The sequence below is a fragment of the Onthophagus taurus genome, chromosome 7 (assembly GCF_036711975.1).
Source record: "Onthophagus taurus isolate NC chromosome 7, IU_Otau_3.0, whole genome shotgun sequence".
Lineage (NCBI taxonomy): Eukaryota > Metazoa > Arthropoda > Insecta > Coleoptera > Scarabaeidae > Onthophagus > Onthophagus taurus.
The window spans coordinates 78,331-105,483 of NC_091972.1; the positions used below are offsets into that span (position 1 = coordinate 78,331).

General features: G+C 29.6%; 8 protein-coding genes across 12 annotated transcripts; 6 read left to right on the forward strand and 2 right to left on the reverse strand.

Annotated features, from left to right (window-relative positions):
* Positions 1–122: 122 nt before the first annotated feature.
* On the reverse strand, positions 123–3,353 carry LOC111416651 (rho GTPase-activating protein gacN-like). Of its 2 annotated transcripts, XM_023048732.2 has the most exons (8): positions 3,140–3,353; positions 2,880–3,071; positions 2,574–2,801; positions 2,351–2,500; positions 1,968–2,299; positions 1,847–1,906; positions 474–1,780; positions 123–425 (listed from the first exon to the last, which is right to left on the reverse strand). In XM_023048732.2, exons 1-8 carry the CDS (start codon positions 3,254–3,256, stop codon positions 217–219), a joined length of 2,595 nt encoding a protein of 864 aa, XP_022904500.2. In that variant the 5' UTR covers positions 3,257–3,353; the 3' UTR covers positions 123–216. The 2 variants fall into 2 exon arrangements, with proteins under 2 accessions (XP_022904500.2, XP_022904499.2); XM_023048731.2 differs by having other exon boundaries at positions 123–1,780; positions 3,140–3,352.
* Positions 3,354–3,756: 403 nt separating this feature from the next.
* Positions 3,757–7,608, forward strand: LOC111416659 (nucleolar protein 6 Mat89Ba). Its single transcript, XM_023048746.2, has 6 exons — positions 3,757–6,338; positions 6,395–6,648; positions 6,745–6,956; positions 7,018–7,215; positions 7,274–7,375; positions 7,428–7,608. The coding sequence occupies exons 1-6, from the start codon at positions 3,874–3,876 to the stop codon at positions 7,545–7,547; spliced, it is 3,351 nt and encodes a 1,116-aa protein (XP_022904514.2). The 5' UTR covers positions 3,757–3,873; the 3' UTR covers positions 7,548–7,608.
* Positions 7,609–8,335: 727 nt separating this feature from the next.
* On the reverse strand, positions 8,336–10,780 carry LOC111416650 (adipocyte plasma membrane-associated protein Hemomucin-like). The gene is made up of 5 exons (XM_023048730.2): positions 10,524–10,780; positions 10,140–10,462; positions 9,770–9,938; positions 9,303–9,711; positions 8,336–9,246 (listed from the first exon to the last, which is right to left on the reverse strand). Exons 1-5 carry the CDS (start codon positions 10,646–10,648, stop codon positions 8,443–8,445), a joined length of 1,830 nt encoding a protein of 609 aa, XP_022904498.2. The 5' UTR covers positions 10,649–10,780; the 3' UTR covers positions 8,336–8,442.
* Positions 10,781–11,721: 941 nt separating this feature from the next.
* Positions 11,722–14,412, forward strand: LOC111416661 (odorant receptor 85c-like). The gene is made up of 5 exons (XM_023048748.2): positions 11,722–12,338; positions 12,447–13,023; positions 13,083–13,284; positions 13,645–13,800; positions 13,864–14,412. Exons 1-5 carry the CDS (start codon positions 12,152–12,154, stop codon positions 13,915–13,917), a joined length of 1,176 nt encoding a protein of 391 aa, XP_022904516.1. The 5' UTR covers positions 11,722–12,151; the 3' UTR covers positions 13,918–14,412.
* A 99-nt stretch (positions 14,413–14,511) lies between these two features.
* On the forward strand, positions 14,512–17,171 carry LOC111416671 (asperous). Of its 3 annotated transcripts, none has more exons than XM_023048763.2 (7): positions 14,512–14,582; positions 14,689–14,959; positions 15,488–15,829; positions 16,004–16,263; positions 16,426–16,648; positions 16,701–16,890; positions 16,942–17,171. In XM_023048763.2, the coding sequence occupies exons 2-7, from the start codon at positions 14,689–14,691 to the stop codon at positions 17,090–17,092; spliced, it is 1,437 nt and encodes a 478-aa protein (XP_022904531.2). In that variant the 5' UTR covers positions 14,512–14,582; the 3' UTR covers positions 17,093–17,171. The 3 variants fall into 3 exon arrangements, with proteins under 3 accessions (XP_022904531.2, XP_071053681.1, XP_022904532.1); XM_071197580.1 differs by having other exon boundaries at positions 14,689–14,788; XM_023048764.2 differs by having other exon boundaries at positions 14,689–14,752.
* A 918-nt stretch (positions 17,172–18,089) lies between these two features.
* On the forward strand, positions 18,090–18,664 carry LOC111416644 (phytanoyl-CoA dioxygenase, peroxisomal-like). 2 transcript variants are annotated; one of them, XM_071197581.1, is made up of 3 exons: positions 18,090–18,277; positions 18,333–18,467; positions 18,516–18,664. In XM_071197581.1, the coding sequence occupies exons 1-3, from the start codon at positions 18,146–18,148 to the stop codon at positions 18,588–18,590; spliced, it is 342 nt and encodes a 113-aa protein (XP_071053682.1). In that variant the 5' UTR covers positions 18,090–18,145; the 3' UTR covers positions 18,591–18,664. The 2 variants fall into 2 exon arrangements, with proteins under 2 accessions (XP_071053682.1, XP_071053683.1); XM_071197582.1 differs by having other exon boundaries at positions 18,536–18,664.
* A 45-nt stretch (positions 18,665–18,709) lies between these two features.
* LOC111416667 (phytanoyl-CoA dioxygenase, peroxisomal-like) lies at positions 18,710–20,272 on the forward strand. Its single transcript, XM_023048760.2, has 6 exons — positions 18,710–18,807; positions 19,077–19,311; positions 19,367–19,672; positions 19,731–19,865; positions 19,921–20,058; positions 20,114–20,272. Exons 1-6 carry the CDS (start codon positions 18,800–18,802, stop codon positions 20,186–20,188), a joined length of 897 nt encoding a protein of 298 aa, XP_022904528.2. The 5' UTR covers positions 18,710–18,799; the 3' UTR covers positions 20,189–20,272.
* Positions 20,273–20,364: 92 nt separating this feature from the next.
* LOC111416652 (DNA excision repair protein ERCC-6-like) lies at positions 20,365–26,921 on the forward strand. Its single transcript, XM_023048733.2, has 8 exons — positions 20,365–20,538; positions 20,590–21,371; positions 24,311–24,438; positions 24,498–24,655; positions 24,710–25,081; positions 25,141–25,752; positions 25,806–26,613; positions 26,669–26,921. The coding sequence occupies exons 1-8, from the start codon at positions 20,485–20,487 to the stop codon at positions 26,818–26,820; spliced, it is 3,066 nt and encodes a 1,021-aa protein (XP_022904501.2). The 5' UTR covers positions 20,365–20,484; the 3' UTR covers positions 26,821–26,921.
* The last annotated feature ends 232 nt before the right edge of the window (positions 26,922–27,153 follow it).

The following is a 27,153-nucleotide window of genomic DNA, read 5'->3' on the forward strand; positions in this document are numbered from 1 at the left end:
TTTATTATCAAAAAATATATATCTACATATCTCAAGAAACAAATTGGAATAATAAAAAAATCCTTATAATAAAATAGTTGAAAAAATAATAATAAGAAAATAATCAAAATTATGAACACAAATTATAATAAGTAACAAAAATCATTAATAATAAAAAACTTCCATACTAAATATAGTTATTAATGTTTGAGCAATTTTGTTCAATTTTTATTTTATTTAGTATTTTTCACGAATCGTAGCAATAACTTTTAAAGGTGTGTTTTTCTCTGGTTGCAATAACATCCCCCTATTCAGTCTTTTTGGTGATTTAACATTAAATGGTCTCTTAATATGCGGTACTGCAGCTCTCGGAGTTAAACTCGAATCCTTAACATCCCTAAAATTCATATCCCTTAATGGAGACCCCCTCGTTTTTCCATAAACCCCTAAAACACAACCGTCCTTTAAGTCGTTTTCCTTATTTACCACTTTACCTTCATCGATCACCACTGCAACTTGATCGTTTCTTAAACGTTGAAGCCTTTTTGGACTTTTTGTCATCCGTTTTCTCGGACTAATTGTATTTTTCTTTAGCCTTCTTGTATTTTCTTCGGCTTTTAAAGCTCTAATTCGATTCGATTGCCGATCCACCTGTCTAATCGCACCCAATTTATTTGTTTGCACTCTTGGAATTAAATTGGGGGTACATTTCACAGAATTTGGGATTGGATTGGAATTATTTATATTAGGATTCGATAAATCAGTATCAACGAGATCGTCAAACAGGCGAGCTTTAGCCAAAACCATCCCCGCATTTTGATTTCTTAAACGAATCAAAGAAGCCCGGCACCTTTCACTTGCATCAAAATTTGATGAAGATGATAAACTAGACTGTTGTGAGTTTTCAAAAAATTCTTTACTTGATTTCCAATTATCGCTTAAACGCTTTTTAGGTTTTGTTATAGACGGTGATGAACTTCCATTAAAAGATAACGATCTTAATGAGTAACGATTCGAATCTAAGGATTTTGGTGTTAGCGGATTGCTTAAAACTGGAGTTATAGGTAATTGAATTTCTTTTTGGATGATTGGATGATTTAATTGATTTGTGTTACTTATCGGACTGTTGTGAGTGCTTGAAATGTGCCAAGTTTTGTTTCTAATCAATTTTTGTCGATCGGAATCTCGAGATCTTCGCCTTAATGTACCAATTTTTCTTGCGCTGGGCGATCTAATAACTTTTTGTTCGGTTGACCTCCGTATTTTTAATTCTCTACTTAATCTTTTAGCTAATTGATCTGCAGTTGGACTCATTGGTTGTAATTGTTCCAAGGTGTGCTCATAAACGCACTGAACATTTTTAACTGTATCGATATTGTCAATATTTTTAGTAATCATTTCTTCAGGAAATTTATCATTACTTTCTAATTCAATTGATATCCTTCTTTCAATTTCTGATACTCTACTTTTTATCTCTTCGTATTCCATCCTTGGAATTTTTACATAATCTGATTCTTCCCGTAAATTAGCGATTTCTTTAATTTCATTGAGATGATCTAGATTTGTCGATTGAACAATTTCTTTGGAGATATCGGAATTTGATTGTGAAGATCCACCATATGAATTTCGTTTTTTATTTTTCCTGAAATCGGCTACATGACTTAATTGGGACCAACGCCTTTCTAACATCGTTTTTGTTCCTAAAGCACTTAAACGTGATGATATTGATACAGATTCCTCGTTTGTTTTGATCGATTTACTTTTGGATTTCAATAACCATTTTTTGTCCTTTTCTTTTGTTCTGGTTTTTATAAAAAATAATGTTTGGATTAGTTGTGTGTGTGTTTAGAAAATATTAATCACTTACTTTGGATTAAATGGTGTTGCTAAAGTTGAACTTTGCGGAAGTTTCGTAATCAAGTCCTTCCTAAAAAAATAATAAATAATTACGACGTTACAACTGTTATTATTGCATATAATTAACATACTTTTTTCGCATAGAGAAACCAGCTCCATCAAACTTCCTCTTTTTTGCGGATCGAGTCAATAACGGTGTCACTAATAAATCTGGAGTTGCTACAACCTCCCGACTACCATTTCCTTCTTGGCTACCTCCACCTTCTCCCGACTTACTTGTCACAATCTTCTTTAAACCATTCAACATTCTTGTTAACGATCCACTTCTTCTTTTCTTCTTTTTCTTCAATGCTACAATTGCACCATCTTCATCTGTTAAAGACGCGGATGAACAAGATAATGCAATCCTTTCAATTATATCCTCAGGAACAAAACCAATTTGATTTGCATTTTCAATTAGCAACTAAACAAGCATTCTTTTTAATCAAAAATGATTACAATAAATTAAAAATACCTTTAAAACTTCACAAAACTTATTTATGCGATGAGTAGCACTTGGTGCAACTTTTTCTTCAACAGGAAGTAATGTGGGGCCAATAACAACGGCTAAATTATAAGCGTCCATTTTGTTATAGTTTGAAAATTCGGTTATTTGATATAAAAACTAAAACAAAAATAAATTAAGCAAAAGTATTAATTTATTTAATTAATTTCTTATTAAATTTTTTTTGAATTACCTGCATCAGATAAGCTAGAATGTTAAGATGTTCGGAAGGTAATAAAAGACAAACTAAAAGTATGGCATGTAAGTTAGATTGAGATAAAATAATGCAATGTAATAATGTGTCTTGAAATGTAATAGGAATTAAAGGATCGGGTAGTTCACGAAAGAAAGTTTTTAGAACACTCGCTACGTCAATTTCATGATGATCGTCACTTAAATAACATCCAGCATCTAATGATAACTGTAACAAAAATTAAAATAAAATTAGAAATAGAGCTAAAATAAAGTTTAATGTAATTAAGTCAAATTCTGGCAATACCTTTATTTCGTTTTGTCGTGACTTTGAACCCCCTTTCCTAAATAAACCCTCAGTCTTAACTTTTGTCAATAAAAAGGAACACATTTCATCTAAAATTTTTGGTACCACCAATTGCTGGCCGCTAACCAAAGTAACTGTCTTCATCGGTAGCGTTTGTAAAGGCACTTTGAACACTTTTCTTGACTTCGTTTTCTACAAAACAGAACAAATCAAAAAGAAAACAATAGTTTTTATTTATTGAAATGGATAAAATAACAAACCTGTATATTCTGTCGAGATGGTTTTTTAACGCGAAATTTTATCCCCAAACCACGTAAATCTTGCACAGCAAGATTTTTAATCTCGTCCTTTTTGTGTACATCGTTTAAAAACATCATCGGTATGATTAAAAGGAATCACAAACCGCTTTTAAAAGTTTCAAAACTTTACATCATTTGATAGCTCCAAACAGAACGACCAGTTTTAAACTCGTAATGTCAAATGTCAAACAAAAAGATATGCTGTGATTGGATAATTAAATTTTGTGTTGGCGGGATATTTCATTTGAAAAATAACCGTCATTTTATCGGAAAAAAAGTGTTTTCAGTTTTAAATATAAAAAAATATTAACTTGGTGCACTGAATTACAAAATAATACACGTTTAGTACTTGAAATATGTTTTTTAAATTACAACGATAAATTTTATGGTTTAAAATAATTTTGTTTATTATTTTTCCTTTAATATGAATAAAGGATTTAAACTCGTGAAAATGAAAAATAAAATAAATTAACAAAACATCAATTTTCTAAAACATGCTACAATCAGCGTATTGTACAATGCACTTTGCAGACCTTGGCTACAATCAATCGAAACAAATTTTCTGTTATGACATTTAAAAAGATTTAAAACGGCATAAGCACACGTGATTTTTTAAGGTTATGTACAAAATATTTAACCTTAGTAAGTTTTTCAAAGCTACGTATCCTATTACGTATAATCAATTATCTTGAAGAATGATTTTTCGCGATTTGGAAAATTACGAAGAACCTGAAAATGAAAGTGATAGTTCTACTGAAAATAAGAATAAAGAAAAGGTTGACTCTAAAAGAAAAGTGTCCGAAAATGAAGGTAAAATGAATAAAAAAGCTCGAAAAGATTTGTATAAACAACCAACAACGGATGAATTGAATCAATTAAAAGAAACTGAAAATTTATATTCCTCGAGTTTAATGAGATTACAAATTGAGGAATTATTGGGGAAGATTAACGTTTCAAAAAGGTACATTAATAAAGTTGAGGACTTTTGGAACGAATTTAAAGAAGTTATGGAAAATTTCAACGATTTAGTTGATCATAAAAGGATATTTAAGATTGATTCACTCGATATAAAATGTGATAAAGAGTTCAATTTAAACGATATTGAATTTATTAAACCAGAAAAGTACAAATTATTTGGGTTGTATAAGCTTGAATGTATTACAAATAAAAAAGATGAATTTAATGTGAATATAAATATCAGCATTCCCACAAAATTTTTCCAAGAAAAAGATTATTTGAATAATCGTTATTTAGTGAAAAGAGATTTTTATATTCAATATCTTTTTGCAGGCTTCAAAAAAGTTGAGAATTGGAATAAATATGATTTTTGCATCAATTATTATAAAAAGTTAAAATATTCTCCGTACATTTGTATAAAACATTTAAACAACATCAAAATTAACGTTTTTTTAACGGCCGAAGCAAATACTTTTAAGTTAAGAAGAGTTGTGCCTGATATGAACAACATGAAAATTGATTTTGATAAAAATTTTGTGTCTGTGAATGTTAAAGATTACGAAAATGTTCCTACACTTTTTTACAATTCAATTTTAGCAAGAGATTTGACGCTAAATGAAAATTACGATTGGTTAGAATCGAAAATTAATTCTAAAAATGTTCAAGATGGACTTAAATTGGCTTTGATTTGGTTAAATTTAAGAGAATTAAATGATTGTTTTAATGGATTTAATTATGAAATAGTATTATTTCTTGTGGGGTATTTAATCGAAAAGAAGAAAATTAATGAAAACATGAGTTCTTATCAAATTGTTAGGATATTTTGGTATTTTTTGATAAATTCTGATTGGAGTAAAGAACCAATATATATAAGAAACGATTCGCTGGAAAATTTTTCTGAAAATTTGAACTTATTTAAAAATAATTACGATGTTGTTTTTCTTGATAAAACCGGCTTTTTTAACTTAACATCATTTCTTGATCTCGATAATTACCAAACGATACGAAACGAAGCTAAAAGAGCCCTTGAAATTTTAGATAGCAATAATTTTAATTCATTTAGTTATTTGTTTAACACTAAAATTTCGTTCCTTCTCCAATTTGATGCAGTTGTAAAAATTAATAATTTTAACTTGGATGTAATTTTTAAAAAAACGAATGCTCCGGAAAAGTGGAAATATTATGGCTTTTATGATTATTTGATCACAAAAAAGATTAAAGATCTTTTAAAAAAAGCTTTAAATCATCGTGTTTTTCACATAACCCCAAAAATATTTTACGATTTTAATAATAAATTACAAATGATTTTAATTGGGATCGTTTTAAATCCGGAGAAAGCTTTTAATACCATAGAAAAGGGCCCTTCTGAAGAAAATCCGATTGAAGTCAAAGAATTTAAAGAATTTTGGGGTAAATTCTCTGATTTCAGAAGATTTCAAGATTCCACGGCCGCAGAAGTTGCTGTTTTTCCAAGAAAAACAATTCAAGATCGTAGAAATATTTATGCTACCATTATAAATTATGTATTAGAAGAGAAATACGGTTTAAATATCGAATTGATTGGGAATCAATTTGAAGAGTTTGTAGCAGATACATTTAGAAAACCATCTTTTCCATCTGGAACTAACGAAGAAGCCTGCTTAAAAGTAAAACATATTTTTGATGATTTATCTGAAAAAATGAGAAATTTAAAATTGGAATTAACCATAAATAGTATTCAAGGAGTTTCCCCTGTATTTTGTTACACACATTTATTTCCTCCCATTTCAACTAATTATCAATGCGACGAAAAAATTACAACACATTTAGATCAAAATGTAATATTTAATAATGTAAAAGAACTTAAAGCCGTTCCTAAATACGTTTACCCAATTGAATGTGTTATAAAATTATCAAGATCTTCAGCTTGGCCGAACGAAATTGAAGCACTTCGAGCGATTAAATGTGAATTTTATTTAAAAATTTCTTCATTATTAAACGAAGAGCTCAAGAACAAAATCATAACTCAACCCAATTTTGATTGTTTACAAGTCTTTTATGAAGGTTTAGTTTTCCGATTTAAACTTTTCATTGAAAAAGAATTAATTTTATTGAAGAAGTCAATAAACTCCGAGGGGGCGGTTATTTATCAAGAAACCGAAGAATGTTTTGAATTAGAAAAAAATTCACAAATTTTACCGAAAATAATAAGCGCATTAAATGGGTAAGTAATTGTTGGAATTTAAAAATTAATTTAAATGTTTTTTCTAATTTCTGTAGAATTCATCAGGAAAATCCGAGTTTTGGTTCTTGTTCAACGTTGATTAAACGTTGGTTAAGATCCCAAATGATTGATGATGATCACATGTCGGATATAATAATCGATTTATGGAATGCTTCTTTATACATAAATCAAAACTCTTTCAATAAGTTTAATTTACCTCAAATTGGATTCATTCGATTTTTAAAGCATGTTGCTAGTTTTGACCCAAAAACCGATTTTATTCTTGTTAATTTTAATGAGGATATTGAAAGTAAGTAAATTACTTAGTGCATTATATTACTGAATTTCCTAATGAACGCGGCCGTTGGGTTAGATTTAATAAATAAAAAATCAACTTTTTTTCTAGAATCACGTTTGGATGAAATTGAAAGTAATTTTATAAATAATCGTTCGTCTTTACCGTTTTTGTACATTGTAACTCCATATGACAATGGAAAGTCTATTTTTTCGAAAAGAGGGCCTAGTGAAGAAATTTTAAGGAGGATTTCAATTTTAGCAGAAGCTGCTTACACCTACTTAAATGATATTTCAATTAAATGGAAAAAATTTGAAATAAAAGTAACAATTTATGCTATTAATTTACCCCTTCAGTATTTAATTGTTCCTTATACTTTTTAAGAATTTGTTTCAACCAAGTTTGGAAGGCTACGATTTAATAATTAATCTGGTATCTCATTTAAATCCGCTAAAATATCAACAAATACCGTTTAAAAATGTTAATAAATCTGTTGATATAGAAAATTATGATAGAAATGTTTCTAAATTCTTTCCAATTATCGATTTTAATCCAATTCAAAAGTTTTTGAAAGAGTTAAGAGTAAGTTTTTTCTAGAGTTACATTTTTTAATGTCCTTGTTTTAAACCGATTTTTAAAGGTAATTTATGGAAAATACGCATTATTCTTCCATGATTCATATGGTGGAGAAACTATTGGAGTTTTATGGATTAAAAGCGAATTAGAACCAAAAGAATTTAAGGTTGGGTCAAAAATTTTTTTGCATGCTTATCTTTTAATTTATTTTTTTCTAGATCGGCAATGTAAATTGTAAGAAAAAAGTTGGTGACAAATTGGTGTTAAATAGAGAAGCTATTATAGAAGATATTTACAACAGAGGAATGGGTTTAATTAAAAGTATCGAAAAAGCATAGGTTCGTTATTTTTATGTTTGTTAAGCAAATGATATTAATAATAAATTTTGTATATTGAAAGAAAAAAGTGAATTTTAATACACATAAATTTAATCAGACTGGTTTAACATGTGTAAGAAATCTGAACTCTTCAATTAATGCATTGATGAAGACCACCTCAGCCTTACCACATAACTTCCATACCTCATTTTATTCTAAGAAAATTTAATAAACACATAGAAAAAAATATATATTTAATTTTTTAAGGAACTCTTTATTAATTAACTTTCAGTACAACAATGAACAAAAACAAATTATTAAACAAAGAACTACTTAAAAAATAGAACATAAATGCCTTTGAAAATAACCCGTAGCGATTAACTACCACAATTTAAACGCTTAAATATACAAAAATTTAGTACTAAGTTTCAAATCTATTCAGTGTAGCTCCGAATTAAATAATCTCAAGGTAAACAAGGTCAAAAAAAGTTTTTAAAAAACTTCTCCAGCATTAACTTTACTGATTATTGCCAAAAATGTGCGTTTAAGTTCAGGAAGTTTCAGATAATTTTGTTCCAAAGAATTGTTTCTCAACAATAAAAACACGTTGAAGAAAATATCAAAGAAAACGAAAAAAAAAAACAATGTACTAATCATATAAAAACGAACAAAATCACAGATGATGAAATATGGAATGTGAAAGTGATTGTTATTATGATATTTGTAGCTGCCATATGTTCGCCAATTAACGTTTTCGAATTCATTTAAAGTATTTTTAGAAAGTATTATTTTTGATTCTTCCAAGCAGATTATAATAAGAAATTTATATTAAAAGATAGCAGTATCACCAAAAATCAAATTAACATATTAAAAAAATAGAAATAGTTAAACAAAAGAACCAAATATATCTTCAAAATTACAACTCAATACGTTTTTTGGTGTCTTTGGTCTTAGTTTCACTCACTTTTACCTTGTCTTTTACTCCATCACCCATTTTTTGTACAGTTTCCTTTTCATTCTTTGTTTTAGTTTTCTCTACATTTTCTTGTTTACGATCGTTTGGTGTTTCTTGTGTTTTTGGAACATCTTTCTTATTCTCAGTACTTTTTATGTCTTCTTTAACGGTTTTTTTTACTTCTTCTTTAATGTCTTTTTTTACTTCTTTAATGGGAACATCGTTCTTTTGTTTCGTTGGCTTTTGTGGCGTAACAGTTGGTTTTTCTGTGGTTGTAGGTTTTGGTTTTTTCATTGTTTCAGTTGGTTTTTGAATGTTTTCCTTTACTTTTCCAGTTTTTATTGGTTTCTGATTATTATCAGTTGGTTTTTCAGTATTTTTATTTGATTTTTGTACGTTTTCTTCTTTTATATTTTGCGGTATGGACGGTTTTGGAGTCGTTGTTGTCGGCTTCTCGGTTGTAGTGGTCGGTTTTGGTGTTGTACTCGTGATCGTTTCTGTTTTAGGTGGCTGAGGAGTAACCTTGACCGGTTCTTTTTTTAGTCCGTAACCTTCCAATCCCAATTTATCAGCGGAAATTCTTCCGATGTAATCATTAAAAGGCGTACCTAGATAAACTTGACCTTTAAAAATGTGCATTTCGCAAATCGCAGAGATTTTTTTATTCGTTGTATGCCAACTTTGAATTATTTCCGCATTTTTTGATAAATGTAGAATAGTTACACGCTTTGGCAATAAAAGTGATAATGATGAAAAATGACCAACCTAAAATATTTTTATTGTTGAAATCAATGTTATTCAAGGTAATTTTAAGTACTTACAAAGTGAATAGCTTTTTCTGCATATTCATTTGGATAAATTTTTTGAATCAAGTTGAATCCAAATTCGGTTAAACCGAAAATTCTTGAGATAAATTTTCGAATTAATGGCCACGGCGCTAAAAACTGTGTAGGAATTGGGTTTTCAGAATCGCGACTTGCGACTAATGGGGCGAAAAATCCACCCTTTCCATCAGATTTTAAATTATCTGGCAACCCAGGTAAACCATCAATAAACAGATCACTACTTCCCTTTTTAGGACCTTTCAAGTAATACCTATGTATTGCGCTGGCTCCAGTTTCAACAACTAAAACGAAATCTTCATCTTCAGACAATGCTACACCATTAGCAAAGAGAAGATTATCAATTAAAACGGTGTTTTCTTTCGTTTTTGCGTTGTAATGAATTAATCTTGAATAAGAAAAAAAGTAAGAATTGTTTTAATTTTATTTTAAAGTGTTTCTTTAACCTTCCACTTCCATCAGCAAAAGAGTCTATTGCTCCATCTTGGAGTAAAAATTCAGTACTTGAGTCACTCCAAAAAATGTCTCCGTTGGTAGCTAAAGCAATACTGTTTGGTAGCTTTGGTTTTTTGCCAGCAATTTCTTGATCAACAGAGATTAATTGAGTTGTATCTCCTATAAAAAATTTAAAAAAAAATAATCCAATTTTGAACATAAAGTATGTTGAGATAAGACAAATAGTGTATTTCAAGGTTAAAGTTGGCACTAAATAAAAGTATATAAACATGTCAATTAATGTAATTAACTAATTTACCATTTTGATTACTCTTATTCAACATAAAAACATTTTGGATTATCATCCTATCAAATAATTACCTGTTTTTACATTAACCTTAAAAATACCATAATAAGCATCGACGGCAATCAAAAACCCATCTTTATCAAAAGCAATCCCCAAAGGTCTTCCACAGATCTTTTCTTGATAAGGTCCTTTACAAGGTTTTCCAAATTGAACAATTGGTATTATATGTTCCCCTATTAATTTAACGATTTCTCCACTTTGCAATGAAGTGTATAATTCCCCATCGTAATCGGCGAAACCCTCAGGACCATTCAGTTGTCCTTTATGCCAAATTTCAACATTGTCTAATTTATTATTTAAGGCTAATTTCCCTTCTAACGGCATAGAAGGTGTTATCCTAAAAGAATAGTACAGTAAAGGTTAATATTACGCGGAGAATTTACAAGATTTTAACTTACGTTCGTGAATTTGATATTTTACAATACGGCGGTAAATTTGGCATGAAAGCAATTAACAAAATGATCACAATACCTTCAGCTACGCGTAGGGTAACGAAACGCATTAATTTAGTGAAAAAACCCATTTTTACTCGATTTGTTTCACCGTTTGTGGTGATATCACCGTAATGGACTCGTTTACAATGAACTCAGATAACCTATAAAAAGTACGCTCGTTTTATTCGAATGACAGTTCAAGTTTAATTCCAATGACGTGTAATATCTTTGATCTTTTTAATCTTGTAAATGCATCGAAAGAGAAGCGATAATAAAATTTATTTAGTTTTTTAATAAAAATTTGTTTATATAATTTTTCTTAAGCGAATTTTAAAATGCAATTGATTTGTTATTTAGAGCACATAATTTTATTAAATGAATTCTCTTAAAATTTCATTAAAGTTAACTTGGCTAACTTCAGAAAATAATAATTATTATCCTTAATTATTAAGGTTCGTGTGCTTCGACAAATAGAACTAACAATAAGTCTTGGAACTAACAATAAGTATTTTGACTTTGCTGATAAAAATTATTAAATTTTATTTTGAATTAATTTTGTAAATTAAGAGTTATTATCAACCGATGTACTTAAAGAATACTCATTGTTATTATGATGTTTAACTTCTAATTATACCCTCAGCAAGAAGATAAGTATAACAAGGGTATAACATATTTGTAATACATTGAGATATTAGGTACCAAGAATAATTTTTATTCTTTGTAATTTATTATATGAAAACTTAATACCCAAAATTTTCATAAGAACTTTCAATTTCGCCACCCTTATGTCGTTTAAAGTCATTCGATGTATTAGTAAATTCTAATCGACATTTTGGGATATTAATGTGTTTTTATACTTTTTAATAGTAGAAAAAAATGAACAAAATTTATTAAAATTAAATACACATTACTTAATAGGCATAGATGCTAGTTGGGTTGCATATTTTATTAAAAATTTATTTTCAAATATCAACCTTTTAATCAAATCACTAAAACAAACTAAATTAAATCAACATTGTATTAATTTATTTCACTCATTTTGAAGTTATGATTATGAATATCATAGATAATTATATTGTATTAATAATGAAAACCAAAAATAGGTTACAATATGTACACAAATGAATTCTGTGGAAAATTTATGCTTGAAATTCTCTTTATATCATTTCAACCCTTATTTCGAACTGAATCAATAACTTAACTCAATAACGAGACATCTTAAGACCTCCTCCAGAGGATCCACACCATACATTATCCTGTCATTTCATTTAAAACTTCACTTTTTTAATACACAATCTAAGACAGAAGTCTTGTCAAGTCTCTATTTAAGAGACTTAAACGAAAACGTGTCAATCGTCGTTAAAACGCCCACAGATTGAATTAATTTCAAAAGCTTCCTTTCAACTACAAAGTTTACAACTTACAATTAGATGCTTTAGGTCTTCAGTTAACATTGAAACACGAATAACGTCAATTTAAATATCTTAAAGGGAATTTACAATTAGTTTGTGATGATATAAAAGCAATCGAAAAATTTAAGTACGACCAGTTTTTAATAGAGGTTCAATCAAAACCATACTTAAAATTAAAAAATGGTTGATGAGTCTAAATATCAATTTATGGGTTTCACGGTTAAAGTGTTAAAAATGTTAAACATTTGGTTAAATGATGGGGAAATAGACGAGCTTAAATGGCGTAGTTGGAAAACGTATTCTATTTATATTTTTTTAATACCCAGTGTTTTACCTTTATTTATCGAACTGATTTTTATATTCACTGGTAAGTAGGTAAATGGTTTATGAAAAATTGAGAAAAATTAATTTTAATTAATTAAAAATAAAAGGCTTTTTGTTGAAAATTTCAAATCTGTTCTTTTAATAATTTTAGAACCAGAAGCGGATATAGTGATAATATTTCAGGTGGTTTTAGCTGGTGTTTGCGTCGCCGGAAGTATGTACATGACACTTTGTTTCTTATCGAATAGAAAAGGCATCAAAGAAATCATAAAATCAATTGAACTCTTTACAAAATACTCCGATTTAGATATTATCGCTATAGATTTGAAAATTTCTTTTTACTCAAAAATATTCATTTTTTACACGATAACGGGAATTTTAATTTACGTTATTGCCCCAACTCTTCACGTGGAAACTTGCGAAGCTACAAAACCGCGATACATGAAGGAAGCTGGTATTCCTTGCGGTGTTATAGTTCGAATAAGGTTACCTTATCGATACGATAAAAGCCCAATGTTTGAAATTTATGTAATTCATCAATTTTTAACTGCTGCTATGTCCAGTTTGGTTATTGTTAATTCAACAATTTTGATTTGCGGTTTGTTAAGACACGTTGAACTTCAATTTAAAAAGTTGTTTTCTTATATCATGTTAATATCGACGGTTAAGACGAGTAAACTTAGCGAAACGGTTAAGTTTTGTGTTGAATATCATCACGAGATAATCAAGTAATGTGCAATTTTTATATTACATTAGTTAATTAGTATGACAATTTAATTTCTTTAAGATTCGTTGAAAATATTAATTTGTCTTTTGGAAGTCAACTTGTGGTTCACGTAACATTAACGTCGTTGGTTATCAGCATTTTAGGGTTTGAAATCTTAATGGAAGATGATTTATTTGAGTCTGTTCGTTATGGGATGCATTTATCTGGTTGGTTACTTTTGTTATTCACTATTTGTCATTTTGGACAAAATTTAATGGATGAAGTAAGTAAGAAAATATTATAGTATAATTACACATTATAAATAGTTTTGTAAAAGAGTACTGAGAAAGAAGTTTTTCTTAGAAAGGGTTTGGGGTTTTAAAAAAATTAACACAAACTTGTGATTATTAAGGTTATCTTTAATAATGTTTTTCTCGAAAATTAATCAATGTTTTAAAATCTTTCGCTACTATAAACGCAGCAGATACAAATTGTAAACTGCGCTTTAAACTATCAACCAAAATTGTAGATGTATGAAGGGTTATCTTTATTTTATTTATGAAGGGATTATTTATAATTAAAACTGCTGCTTTTTAAATAATTGTTTCTAATACAAATAAAGTTTCGTTCGTTACATTTACAGAGTACAAGTTTGGCAATCGCTGCATATAATACACCTTGGTATAACAGCCCCGTTTCTATCCAAAAGGATATCTTACTGATTCTAATCAGATCACAAAAGCCGCTTACTTTAAACGCTATGAATTTAGGTGATTTATCGCGGGCCACATTTCTAAAGGTAGCGATGTTAACTAAAAAATAAAATTAAGTTAAATTTGTAACATATTTTGTTATGTTTCAGGTTCTAAGTTCTGCTTATTCGTATTTCACGTTGTTTTTGAATGTGAAAAAATGAATGTGTATGAAATAGAAGGACTGCTCAGATTTCCATAAAAATTGCAATGATGTAGATAAATTTAAATTTTAAAATAAATATTATTATACACCTCGAACACCTCGAATACTTTTTTTTAGTTTTCGATTTATACAGAAAAATTAATACGATTTCTTTGTTAACTTGTTTATATGAATTTAAATTAATTAACCACGTGTTTTCAAGCAACCTTGTCGCTCCAAACTTGAGCAAAGCTCGTTTTGTGCAAAAATAAAATTATAAAAAAATATACTTTCATTTTCAATGGTGATGCATTTTAGTTTACTTACAGTTAATTTTACGTAATCTACAATTCAAATTTGAACTTTGATTTTCGAATAAACTAGCTTTTAACGCGACAAAAAACTCTTAAGAATATAACACGATAATTCAATTATTATGATGCATCGAAATATTTGGCAGCAAACAATTCCATAAAAACTGAAATTACGTGTTATTCATAATTGTGGGCGCTCAATTTATTTAAATTAATATTATGAAAGTCGTTTCGCCCACCGTAAATCGTTCGAATGTGACTAAAAAGGTAACATCGATTTCTTTTAAGAACACAATCAACTGCTGATCATCGTTAGTTTCTTTGTAACGTTCGCGGTGGAAGTGTATAAACGAGCTTAAGTGAGTTGAAGGTAAGCTATTAAAATTTTCAATTAGAAGTTAAAGATTTACATAACTACATTATGGGTGAATTATGAGAGCAGTGTTAGACATTTAAATTAATAAACATTTTTTCAGATGTCTCCATTTTGGTCCTTTTACCAAATATTAATATTCCTGGTTATATTTCAATTTCCAAGAGGTGAGAGTTATTCAAGACAATATAGAATACTTTCTGGTGATTATTATTACCCTTCCTACCGTTATTATGATGGTTACCGAATTACTTCGCCATCAAAAAGTTATTACGTGAAACCACCCAGTTACTATCAAGACGATAATGTCTATATAACGGATAAATATGGACAAACTACCGTCGTTAACAAAAATTCGTACTATCAAAGAGCAGGTTTATATTACCTAAATTTATATTTTGAATGTTAAATTAATTTTGGTGATTGGTTTGAACTGTACCGGCCGGTGTAAATTGAACTAAAACTAGAACTAACACTATCACTACAACTAACACTAGACCTAGAAATAGAAATTTTCGGATTAAGTCGTGCGTCTTTTGAAAAAGTGTTTGACGTTTCGGATACCAAGTGACAACCTTTTTCAGAAACCTTTTCCAAGTAAACACTAGTTAACGTTTTATTGAACTAAAAGTACGATTAACACTAGACCTAGAACTCGAAACATTCGGGTTTAGCCGTGCGTCTGAAGCAAAACGAATGTTTTTAGTTCTAGGTCTAATGTTAGTACCTATCTAATGATAGTGCTAGTGTTAGTTCTAGTTTTAAATTCAAAACTATATTTCATTTTCATCTGCACAATAAATTTCGTCGTGGTCATTTTGTCTTAAAATTTGTTAATAACAAATAATAAATTAACATTAAAAACTGATTAAACAAAGGTTAAAAATCCTTATATTTTATAGCGCTAACATCTCCACAAATTTCGTCCCTCAGTTTACCGAGTGGAAATTTGTGCGCCAAATGTGGACAAAATGCTCAATGTGCTATTGTTGATGGTAGACCGGTTTGTTCCTGTTTAAGAAGTCACATAGGAGACCCTCTTTCATCATGTAAAAGAGTTGAATGTTTAAGTGACTACGAATGTGGTCCTCATCAAATGTGCAAAAATGATAAATGCGTTAATCCATGTGATGGAGTCTGCGGCATCAATGCAAATTGCGAGGTTCGACTACATGTTCCAGTTTGTAGTTGTCCATCTGGTTATACTGGCAACCCTTCTTTGAGTTGTCGAAGATTCGATCCAGGTAAGTAGTACGGTAATAATAATATTTACGTACCATGAGTTTATAATTAAAGTTTACAATCTAAATTCAAATCTCTTTTCAAATATTTTATAAATTATGAATTAACAGTTTGTTTTGATGAAAGATTATTATTATTCGACATAGAATATCCTGTATAAACATGCTTTATTTCAGCTGAATTATGTCATCCAAGTCCGTGCGGTGTCAACACCAACTGTGAAGTGATTAACGAAACCCCAACTTGCAAATGTTCCCCTGGATATAAAGGCGATCCGATAACTGGATGTCGCCACGAATGCGACGCAGATTCTGATTGCGGTTCACAAATGGCTTGCATTGATTACAAGTGTCAAAATCCTTGTTATACTCAATGCGGACAAAGTGCACAGTGTCAAGGCGTTCGAAATCATCAAGCCATTTGTGTTTGTCCCGAGGTAAGTGTACTACTTTTTCAATGCCATATCGCGTCGTACACCTTATAAATACAAATTTATTTTTAGCATTATTAATTATGATAAGAAATCTACTCTTTTTATGAATTGTCAAAAGTTTTATTAAATTATTTAATATAGTTATATTAATGCTATTCTTTTAAGGGTTGGCATGGAAATCCTTTCTCAGCCTGCAGAGCTGAATGTTATGCAGATAGCGATTGTCCGAGAAATAAACCTGCTTGCTTTATTACTGCATGTAAAAATCCTTGTGACAACGCTTGCGGAATCGGTGCTAACTGCGAATTAAGAGGTTTAACACCGATTTGTTCATGTCCGAAAGATATGACAGGTGATCCATTCGTCAGATGCAGACCATTCACAAAAGGTACGTACTATTGAATTTACTTTCATTTCATTATTAAATTCAATTTTTCTAGAGGACCTTTGCGAACCTAATCCTTGCGGAAGCAACGCGAAATGCACGCCTGGCTACGACAGATCAAACAATGAAAGACCAGTTTGTACCTGTCCTGTTGGTTACGTTGGGAATCCTTTGACATCCTGTACACCTGGAGAGTGTACGGATGATTCGCAATGTGGTGATCATCGGGCTTGTATTGATTATGCGTAAGTTACTGGTGCATTTAAGTTTGGGGTGAGTTACCAATTTTTTTTTAGCTGCGTCAATCCTTGTCATGGGCAATGCGGGGTTAACGCTGAATGTAATCCGAGAAGACACATTGCAGTGTGTACTTGTCCAAATGGTTATAATGGAGATGCGCTTGTCTCTTGTCACCGTGTTCAATCGACTCCATATTATAAAAAATAAGTAATTTTGGTGATCAGAGAAATTATTAACAAAATTATTTAGATGTAAAAACTTAAAGTTAATAAAGAATTAATCAGTGCATTATTAGTTTTATATCATTATGTCCGCATTGTATTGTTTTTCTTCTCCTTCTCATTCATTTCTCAATGTTAAGCGGTTTTCTAGAATATTGTCCAAATACAATCATTTTTATCTCATGTTAACGTTTATTTAAACCACTATCTTTTTTTGTAATCAATGAACTTTGTAACTTCTTAAACTATAACCGATGTTAAGTATTAAATAGGTCAAGTTTGAATTTAAAAATAACATTAGTTTTTAGATTTTAACGTATTTAACATCTTTTGTTATGTATCCTACAAGTTCTATTTTAAATTCTTCTCCTTGGTATGTATCGAAAATTAATAAAGTTTATAAAAAGGAAATAATAATAAATAATTTTGTTTTAAGCGAGTTTAAATATACCGTAAGTAGCAAAGCTTTAAATAATCACCAAAGAGAATTTTATGAACATAACGGTTACATTGTAATAAAGAATGTGCTTAGTTCAGAAGAAATTAATATTTATACTGATCGTTTCTTGGATATTATCAATAAAAAAGTGATTGTACCTAAAGGTTTATTGGAAATAGAGGATTACTCTTTATCACAAGAAGGAAAAACCGATGGTGTTTATCTTTATTATAAAGTTCATAATTTTTTATATGATGATATTCTTTCTCAATACGCCTCAAATAAAAAAATCATCGGAGTAATTCAGAGTATAATCGGAGACAACATCACAGCTACTTTTTCAATCGTTTTCAATAAACCTCCGAATGCCCACGAAGATAGCTCAAAACACGTTTTGCATCAAGATCTTTATAACTTTCCATTTCGCCCGGCCGAAAAAATCTGCGCCTCTTGGACCGCTTTGGAAAAAGTTTATAAAGAGAATGGGTGTCTTTTTGTTGTTCCTGGAACGCATAAATTCGATTTATATCCACATAGACAAATAAATGTAATAAAAATAAACATAAAAATTTTTTAAATATTATATAATCGTTTTAGGCTATGAATAACCGTTATCTTCATGGTGTTCTTGGCTTTGATCACCTTGAAAAAGTTTATTTAGAAATGGATAAAGGGGATACGGTGTTTTTTCATCCGTTATTAATGCATGGTTCAGGGCCAAATCTTACAAATGTAACGCAATATTTAAGTTATTTTTGAAAAAAAAATTTTTTTGTTGTGATTTTAGGGGTTTCGAAGAAGTATATCTGTTCATTACGCAAACAGTGATTGTTATTTTATTGATGTTGGAGATACAGCTCAAAATTTACTTCGTAAACAACTTGATACCATGATGTTTAAGTTGGTAGGATATGGATATTATGTAAGTATTAATAAAATCTTTTTTTTTGAATTAACTTTCTATTTTTAGGATACTTTTAAATTTAATAGTAAGATTATTCACGGACCATTTGGAAAATTTCAACAAGTACAAAATAAATTGTAAAGACTTAATAAGTAATCATTATTTTTATATTTTATTATGCTTAAATAAACGTAATCTCATTTAAGATTTGTAACCATAAACATTTTTTTTGTATAAACAAAAAACAAGATATTTTCTTATATTCTTCATGGTTAATTAATAAAGAGAACGTCTTTAAGTAAAGTAATACTATATTAAAAAAAGATTAAATATAAAATTAACAGCAAGAAATGGCTGAGTAAGTTTTAATTTTATTTACAAGAAAGTTTAAATAAATTTGAACAATTGAACTAAAACTAGAATTAATATTAGCACTATCATTAGAACTAACACTAGACCTAGTACTAGAATCATTTGGGTTTAGCCGTCTTGAAAGACGTACGTATTGTAGTGATCAACGATCTGGAAACATCGTTTCTAAATCGTTGGTAATAGGTGATAGTGCTAGTTTTAGATCAATTAACAATGGCCGTGAAAGTAGTTATAAATTAAAAACAATATTTTTAGCATGTTTATTTACACAGTTAGCAACAAAGCTTTAACAAGCTCCCAAAGAATTTTTTATGAAGAAAATGGTTACATTTATTTCAAAAATTTAATAAATCACGAAGATTTAGATAAATACAAACAAAGATTCATTGATATTTGTAATGGAATCGTCGATTCAAGTGCAATAACGGTCGTGAAAGATTACTCTTTGTTGAAACAGAAGATTTTTAAAGGAGAACGTCTTTTATACAAAGTTATAATCATCCTAAACTTTCTTTATAATCCTTTTTCTTAAAAATTAATTTTAGATACAAGATTTTTTATATGATTCGGTTTTATTCGATTACGCTCGAGATAAAAGAATCGTTGACGTTGTATCAAGCATAATTGGTGATGGGATAACAGGATTTAATTCAATGTTTATAAATAAACCTCCAAACTCTTTGACAAACAGTCATCCTTTACACCAAGATTTACATTTTTTTCCTTTCCGACCTGAGAATAAAATTTGCGGTTCATGGACTGCTGTTGAAAAAATGACCGAAGAAAATGGATGTCTTATGGTTATTCCAGGTTCACATAAATCCAGTTTATTGTTACATGGGTATCCTAATGTAAAAATTATGAACACTAAACAGTAATTGAAGTTAACGCTTTAATTCCAATTTTTAGCCTTTAAATAATAGTATTTATCATGGAATAATGGATACCAATCATTTTAAACCTGTTCAATTACCAATGGAAAAAGGTGATACAATCTTTTTTCATCCACTTTTAATTCACGGATCAGGACCAAATTTAACTCAAGTTTTATATATATCTCTTTATAAAATTAATACCAATTCTAATAATTATTTTATAGGGTTTTAGAAAATGTATTTCTGTACATTATTTAAATAATAATTGTAACTTTATTAATATGAGAGACACAGAGCAGGAATTCGTTGTTGATGAAGTTGAAAAAATTTTCGTTTTAAAAGGATTTAGTGTTGACTATAATGTATGTACTTACTAACTATTTATTAAAGCTAACTTTATTATTTGATGATTTTTAGCAATCTTGGGTAGCTAAAAGCAGACGAATAACTGGCAAACCTGGGAAATATCATGAATTAACAAGCAGATTGTAAAAGATTTTTAAATCAAATTATGAATTTGATACTAACTTTTAAAAATTTAAAAATAAAAAAAAATTAAATTAAAAATTCTTAAAATCTTGTTATTTATTTGTAATCTTACTGTAAAATAAAAAATATTGATTGAAAATAAAAATTTTAAATGTTCATATAAATTACAAAATATCTTCCTAGATGTCACTAACAAAACTGAATAAAACTGTCAATTTCACAACTTGACAAATTTTAAAACTATACAATCTTAATTTCATTAAGAAAACAACAAAATTAATTAAATAATTCATTGAAAAATGGAACATTTACCTCCGTTACAAACTTCCAATACAGTGTCAACTCCAGTAGAGGTAGAAAAAATTACTTAAAAGCATACATAACCTAACATTATTAATTTCCAGTTTGAACTTGTTGGATTACAACAAATTGAAAATATCAAAGTATGGGGCGACGAACATGAAAATTTGGAGGGTCAAGCTTTAAAGGAGTTGAAAATTTTTCAAGACATTGAACATCGGGATGAAGAAGAAGGTGAAATCAAAGATAACGAAAATGTTGCAAAGGTTTCTGGTGGGTTTTTAGACATTAATCAGTATTTAAAGAGTCAGGAAGATCTTAAGAAAAAATTTGAGCGTAAAAAAACATTGATTGATGAAAAACGTAATAATAAAATTATTTTTAAAGAACATAAAAGAAAAAAACGTAAATTTACAAAGGAATCTGTCGAAAAAGCCTGTGAAAATGAGTCTAAAAAAGAAAAAAACGAAGATTCTGATAGTGATTACATTCCTTCCGATGATGGTTTGCCCGACAAAGAATATAACAGAGGTATAAGTGAATGTGTTAAAAGAAAACGAAAAACTGGTTTAGTCGATAAGGTTATCGACGATGGGAACTTAAGTTATTACAAACATCGTTTAAATGAGTATTATAAAAAATTAGAAGAAAAAAATTGTAAAGAAGGTTTAGAATTTACCAAAATCAGTAAACATTTAAAAATGTTAAAGAAAACATGGGATAATTTATATAGTTATCAAAGAAAAGGGGTTGAGTGGCTTTGGAGACTTCATAAGCAATCGCATGGTGGTCTTTTAGGCGATGAGATGGGGTTAGGAAAAACTGTTCAGGTTATCGCATTTTTTTCAGCATTAAGTAACAACAGTTTCGTTTCTAATTATTGCAGGTAAAATATGTTTTTTTTTTGTTTTTTAACCTTCCAGTACTCTCACTTATACAGCACATGCCGCGGACTGTGTCTGCAATTGTCTATAAAAGCCGAAGTTTATTATTTACTTTTTTGTATTAAATCTATATAACTTAACTCATTTACATCATAAGCTCAAATATGCACGGATTTACTACTTTTATTATTATTAATGTATTATATTGAACTAAAACTAGATAGCTCCACAACTATCGTTAGAAACAAGTTCCAAGTGTAGAACAACTTGGTGCAGAGTAACAACTAAAACTTGTGTATCACTAGAACTAACCTAGATCTATACAGGGTGCCCGGAAATTGCGTTCATATATTTAAAGGTGTGATTCTACATAAAAAATCATGAAGAAAAGTTCATATAAAGGTGTGTCCTAAAATGCTTCCTAAGGGAGGTAGAGTGCTTTGAAGAAGACGTTCAATATGTGGTTATTTCTCATTATTTCAAAAACTACTAGGGTTAGAAACACGAAATTTTCCATATCTAGCTATTTTTACGGGGCAAATACGATAATCGAATGAAAAATTAGAAGGAATGTGCAGTTGCGGAAATAAGGGATAGGGGGCGCAATTTATTTCCCATATTTCTTTTTGCTTTGATCTTTTCACTATTTTAACCTCAAAATTAGAATCTATGGAAAAAAATACATAAAAAATGTTCTGCTTATAAAATGGTCTACGACCACTCGTTTTCAAGATAAATAATACTAAGTAAAATACTGCACACAAACATGTGTATTAAACTATTACTAAAAATCTTAATAGGCTTCTTTCATTGGTTTGATTTAAGCTGTCAAATGGGTGATCAAAAATTACTTCGTATATTGTGTACAAAATTTTTTTCCAATCATAGTTAATTTTATCAAAATGATTCAAAAGATGATTATTACTAATTTTTCATAATAACTTAAAATTTTACCAAAACCTTGAAAAAACAATTTAAACAAAACGTATTAACAATTTAACAAAAATAAAAAGTTTAACTTAAAACATTAACAAAAAGCACTTAAATTTTTAACAAATAACACCAAAAGAAGTTATAAGAATTGTTCAAAAATTCCACCATCCATGTCAATGCAACATCTCACTCGTTTAATTAATGAACGTCTTACTTTCCAAAAAATACCTTGATTGTTTCGAATAGTGTTGCAACCGTCCCTTACACGTTGTTCTAGCTCTTCGACATTGTTAACTGGTGTTGCATACACTAAATATTTAAGATAACCCCAGAGAAAGAAGTCTATGGGATTTAAGTCTGGCGAACGTGGGGGCCATGCTACGGGCGCTCCTCGACCTATCCATCTTTCACGGTAGGTTTCATTTAAATATTGCCGTACTTGAACGCTGAAATGAGGAGAAGCCCCATCATGCATAAACCACATTTCCCTTTGTGTTTGATACGGCACTTCTTCCATTAGTTCAAACAAGGTATTTTGCAAAAAGTTAAGATAAGTTGTACCGTTGAGACGGTTATCAAGTACATGCGGACCAATTAAATGATCCCCAATAATACCAACCCATACATTAATAGAAAATCTTTCTTGATGTTTCGTGGCTAAAACATTGCATGGGTTTTCATCGGCCCAAACATGGATATTATGGAAGTTAATGACGCCAACTCGGGTAAATCCAGCTTCATCGGTAAACAACACTTTTTCCGGAAAATTTCTGTCATGGCGCCATTGTTCCATAATCCAACGACTGAACTGTAGTCTTGGGATGCTGTCGTGGGTTTTAAGGCCTGCACCTTTTGGAAATGATATGGATGCAGTAGCTGATCTTTAAATACCTCCCAAACGGTGGTTTTCGGCACATTTTCTTGTACCGATAATCTCCTAGTGCTTACCGTAGGATTGATAGCTACTGCATCGAGCACCCTTTCTTCCACTTCTACAGTCCTCGTAGTGCATGATTTTGGCTTAAAGCGCCCAGTTTCACACAATCTTCTATGAATAGAAGCGAACGTTTGTTCACAGGAAAGTTGTAGGTTTGGATATCGTTCTGCGTACAATCATCGTGCTTCTCTGGCATTTCCATCAGCTCTACCGTACGTAAAGTGAATGTTTGCCATCTCTTCGTTTGAGTATTGAACCATTTTGATTTAATTAAACGTAAATTATAATGGTTGTTGCACTAAAATAATTTTTTATCGACCGTTTGACAGCAAAGATCAACAAATGAAAGGAGCCTACTAAGATTTTTAGTGATAATTTAATACACATGTTTGTGTGCAGTATTTTACTTAGTATTATTTATCTTGAAAACGAGTGGTCGTAGACCATTGTATAAGCAGAACATTTTTTATGTATTTTTTTCCGTAGATTCTAATTTTGAGGTTAAAATAGTGAAAAGTTCAAAGCAAAAAAAAATATGGGACATAAATTGTCTAATAAATCCCTTATTTCCGCAACTGCACATTCCTTCTAATTTTTTATTCGATTATCGTATTCACCCCGTAAAAATAGCTGGATATGCAAAATTTCGTGTTTCTAACCCTAGTAGTTTTTGAAATAATGAGAAATAACCTCATATTGAACGTCTTCTTCAAAGCGCTCTACCTCCCTTAGGAAGCATTTTAGGACACACCTTTATATGAACTTTTCTTTATGATTTTTTATGTAGAATCACACCTTTAAATATATGAACGCAATTTCTGGGCACCTGTATAGAAACGATCGGGTTTAGTTAGCCATTCGTCTTCAGACAACATTTCACAAATATTAACATTTATTAGAATTGTGATTATTGCTTGTTGTATGCCTGTATCGAATGTTTGTATTCATTGTCCTTTAAAACAGCTAGCCAACAGAAGATGCGCTAGTGCGAAATTAGAAATTTAAATTTCGCCGACTGATAATCCGCGCGTGTACGAAAAGGTTAATAATGTTAAATAATCTTATTTTTAGATATACAGGTTTAGGTCCTGTTATAATTGTTTGTCCAACCACGGTTATTTATCAATGGGTTCAACATTTTCACGATTGGGCACCAGAAATTAGAGTAGCCATTTTACATACAACAGGAAGTTTTATAGGTAGTTCACGTGTTATTTTAAAACGTTTAATGCACAAATTTAACAATTTAAATTTGCAGGAAGCAAATCAGTATTAATTAAAGACATTTTTAAAGCAAAAGGAGTTTTGGTGACTTCTTATTTTGGAATGTTGCAATTACATAAAGAACTCGTAAATTTCGATTGGCATTACATCGTGTTAGATGAAGGTCATAAAATAAGAAATTCACAAGCTAAGGTAGAATCACACAAAAAAAACTTTTTTGCCATTAATAAGCACACAAAATTATAGATAACTTTGGCTGTTAAAAAATTTCAAACTCCTCATAAATTAATTTTAACTGGATCGCCGATGCAAAATAACCTTCAAGAACTTTGGAGTTTATTCGATTTTATTTGTCCGAGTATGTTGGGTTCTTTACAAGTATTCAATGAACACTTCGTCACACCAATAATACAGGGTGGTTATACAAACGCTACTTACGAACAAGAAACAACAGCTTTAGCAATGGCAACGACTTTAAAAGATATGATTTCTCCTTATTTGTTAAGAAGATGTAAAAATGATTTGAAGGAAGATATTCATTTACCCCAAAAACGCGAACAAGTTTTATTTTGTTCTTTAAGTAACGAACAAAGAGAATTATATAAAGAATTTTTAAAAGTAAGGAAAATGTGGTATTTTTAATTATTTTAATTTTAACTTCTTTTTTGTTGATTTAGAGTTCTCACGTTGAGGTTATTTTGGGTAAAAATAATAATAATAAAAATTGGTTTTCTGAACAACACACTCGAGCTCAAGTTTTAGTTGGAATAACTATGTTAAGAAAAGTTTGTAATCACCCAAGAACCTATTTAGATGAATTGGATGAAACGAAAATGAATCTTGATACAGATCAGGAAGAAAACGAAAAAAATATTGATTATAAACGATCGGGTAAAATGATTGTTGTTTCCGCTTTATTAAAAATGTGGAAAAAACAAAGTCATAGAGTTTTATTGTTCACTCAAAGTAGATCGATGATAAAAATTTTTGAGAGTTTCCTAGTTTCGGAAGGTTATTGTTACTTAAAAATGGATGGATCAACTTCCGTTACATCAAGACAAGGATTAATTAACAAATTTAACCAAGATAATTCATTCGATGTTTTTTTATTAACCACAAGAGTCGGTGGATTAGGTGTTAATTTAACCGGAGCTGATCGAGTTATTATTTATGATCCCGATTGGAACCCAGCAACAGATACTCAAGCACGAGAAAGAGCTTGGAGGATCGGACAAGACAAACAAGTCACAATTTATAGGTTAATTTCAGCTGGAACTATCGAAGAAAAGGTAAAAATCAAAAAATTAAATCGCTTAACAAGTAATAATTAATAAATTCATAGATATATCAAAGACAAGTTTGGAAACAACTTTTAAGCAATAAAGTCCTCTTAGATCCAAAATCACAAAAGTTTTTTACAACATCCGATCTACACGATTTATTTTCATTACAAGAACCAAATTCGAACGATTCAGAAACTGGAAATATTTTTAAAAAAGCTCGTGTTTCCGTTCAAGAAAAATTGGAAAAGCAAAAACAAATAAAAGAAACTAAAACAAAAAAGATTACCGAAAAAATTACTTTTACCGAAGATAAAATTGAACAGATGAAACGCAAAGCTCAAGAAATAGCTAAAAATATTGCAAGTAAATCTGAAAATGATTTAAGAAACAAAAAGAAATTTGCGTATGAATTTGAAGAAGAAATGGAAAGGAAACATAAAGAAGCCGAAAGAAATTTTATGAAAAAACTCTCACCTCAAGAATTAATGGAGTATAATAGGAAAAAATTAAATGAAAATGTTGATTCGAGTGTTAATAAATTAGATGATTTTAAAACCGGGGCAAGTTTTTCTCAAGCTTTGGAAATTTGTGAAAAAACATCGACAATTTATCACCGTATGAGAGAAGAAAAATTAGATATGGATAAAGCTCAGGATATTTACGAAGGATTTACAAAAAAAATTATCAAACAACCTGACATATTAAAAAGAAAGAATAAAAAAAATTGTATTGATGTGAGTGGAAGAGTTGATGGTGAAAAAATTGAGAATTTAATTAAAATTGAAAGTAGGAAACTTGCCGAAGAAGAAAATAATTTTAATGATAATCAAGATGATTATGTTTTAGGAAAATTGTTTTCTAAAAAGGGTACAATATTTGTTATCGATTAGTATTTTTCTAAAGTAATTTGAGTAATTTTTAGGTGTTCAATCCGCATTACAACACGATATTATTGTGGAATCGAACATTAAGGAACGAAAAAATAGGTTTAGTGCTTTTACTGAAGCTCAAAATAAAACGGAGATAGCTTTACAAGCTTTAAGAAAATCTAGACTTCGTGATTGGAGGTGGTAATCTTTATGTATTAATTATTTTGTTAATTTTATTTTCATATTTTGTATTTTTATATTCAAAATAGTTTATCCATTCTTAGAATATACTTTTTTTTTAAATAAGTCAACTAATTAATCTCTAACCAACTTTCATCTCAATATGGTGTGTATATATATACAGCGTGTCCCGTATCTTCCGCATCAGAGCATTATACGGTTGTAGAATACATTATTCTGAAGCGATCTTTCTAATAAATTTTTTTCGAAATGTTTATAATAACCGCACGGGAACTGTTTAACAACGACCAATAACGGATGACTTTGATTCACCGAAAAAGTTTATTTCTCTTTCCGT

What these genes read in the sequence shown, in the direction of transcription:
- LOC111416651 (XM_023048731.2), bottom strand. Translation starts at nt 3,256, where the DNA reads ATGATGTTTTTAAACGATGTACACAAAAAGGACGAGATTAAAAATCTT. An exon ending in CATCTCGACAGAATATACAG is followed by an intron (nt 3,072 to 3,139) that starts GTTTGTTATTTT and finishes TCTGTTTTGTAG; the next exon opens with AAAACGAAGTCAAGAAAAGT. An exon ending in TTCTAGCTTATCTGATGCAG is followed by an intron (nt 2,501 to 2,573) that starts GTAATTCAAAAA and finishes TTTTTGTTTTAG; the next exon opens with TTTTTATATCAAATAACCGA.
- LOC111416659 (XM_023048746.2), top strand. Translation starts at nt 3,874, where the DNA reads ATGATTTTTCGCGATTTGGAAAATTACGAAGAACCTGAAAATGAAAGT. An exon ending in TTTTAATGAGGATATTGAAA is followed by an intron (nt 6,649 to 6,744) that starts GTAAGTAAATTA and finishes CTTTTTTTCTAG; the next exon opens with AATCACGTTTGGATGAAATT. An exon ending in TAGAACCAAAAGAATTTAAG is followed by an intron (nt 7,376 to 7,427) that starts GTTGGGTCAAAA and finishes ATTTTTTTCTAG; the next exon opens with ATCGGCAATGTAAATTGTAA.
- LOC111416650 (XM_023048730.2), bottom strand. Translation starts at nt 10,648, where the DNA reads ATGGGTTTTTTCACTAAATTAATGCGTTTCGTTACCCTACGCGTAGCT. An exon ending in AAAATATCAAATTCACGAAC is followed by an intron (nt 10,463 to 10,523) that starts GTAAGTTAAAAT and finishes CTATTCTTTTAG; the next exon opens with GATAACACCTTCTATGCCGT. An exon ending in CAGAAAAAGCTATTCACTTT is followed by an intron (nt 9,247 to 9,302) that starts GTAAGTACTTAA and finishes AAAATATTTTAG; the next exon opens with GTTGGTCATTTTTCATCATT.
- LOC111416661 (XM_023048748.2), top strand. Translation starts at nt 12,152, where the DNA reads ATGGTTGATGAGTCTAAATATCAATTTATGGGTTTCACGGTTAAAGTG. An exon ending in ACTGATTTTTATATTCACTG is followed by an intron (nt 12,339 to 12,446) that starts GTAAGTAGGTAA and finishes TAATAATTTTAG; the next exon opens with AACCAGAAGCGGATATAGTG. An exon ending in CGCGGGCCACATTTCTAAAG is followed by an intron (nt 13,801 to 13,863) that starts GTAGCGATGTTA and finishes GTTATGTTTCAG; the next exon opens with GTTCTAAGTTCTGCTTATTC.
- LOC111416671 (XM_023048763.2), top strand. Translation starts at nt 14,689, where the DNA reads ATGTCTCCATTTTGGTCCTTTTACCAAATATTAATATTCCTGGTTATA. An exon ending in TTGTCGAAGATTCGATCCAG is followed by an intron (nt 15,830 to 16,003) that starts GTAAGTAGTACG and finishes GCTTTATTTCAG; the next exon opens with CTGAATTATGTCATCCAAGT. An exon ending in CCATTTGTGTTTGTCCCGAG is followed by an intron (nt 16,264 to 16,425) that starts GTAAGTGTACTA and finishes TATTCTTTTAAG; the next exon opens with GGTTGGCATGGAAATCCTTT.
- LOC111416644 (XM_071197581.1), top strand. Translation starts at nt 18,146, where the DNA reads ATGAATAACCGTTATCTTCATGGTGTTCTTGGCTTTGATCACCTTGAA. An exon ending in CAGGGCCAAATCTTACAAAT is followed by an intron (nt 18,278 to 18,332) that starts GTAACGCAATAT and finishes TTGTGATTTTAG; the next exon opens with GGGTTTCGAAGAAGTATATC. An exon ending in TGGTAGGATATGGATATTAT is followed by an intron (nt 18,468 to 18,515) that starts GTAAGTATTAAT and finishes TTCTATTTTTAG; the next exon opens with GATACTTTTAAATTTAATAG.
- LOC111416667 (XM_023048760.2), top strand. An exon ending in GAGAACGTCTTTTATACAAA is followed by an intron (nt 19,312 to 19,366) that starts GTTATAATCATC and finishes AATTAATTTTAG; the next exon opens with ATACAAGATTTTTTATATGA. An exon ending in TGTTACATGGGTATCCTAAT is followed by an intron (nt 19,673 to 19,730) that starts GTAAAAATTATG and finishes TCCAATTTTTAG; the next exon opens with CCTTTAAATAATAGTATTTA.
- LOC111416652 (XM_023048733.2), top strand. Translation starts at nt 20,485, where the DNA reads ATGGAACATTTACCTCCGTTACAAACTTCCAATACAGTGTCAACTCCA. An exon ending in CAGTGTCAACTCCAGTAGAG is followed by an intron (nt 20,539 to 20,589) that starts GTAGAAAAAATT and finishes ATTAATTTCCAG; the next exon opens with TTTGAACTTGTTGGATTACA. An exon ending in TAAGAAATTCACAAGCTAAG is followed by an intron (nt 24,656 to 24,709) that starts GTAGAATCACAC and finishes ACAAAATTATAG; the next exon opens with ATAACTTTGGCTGTTAAAAA.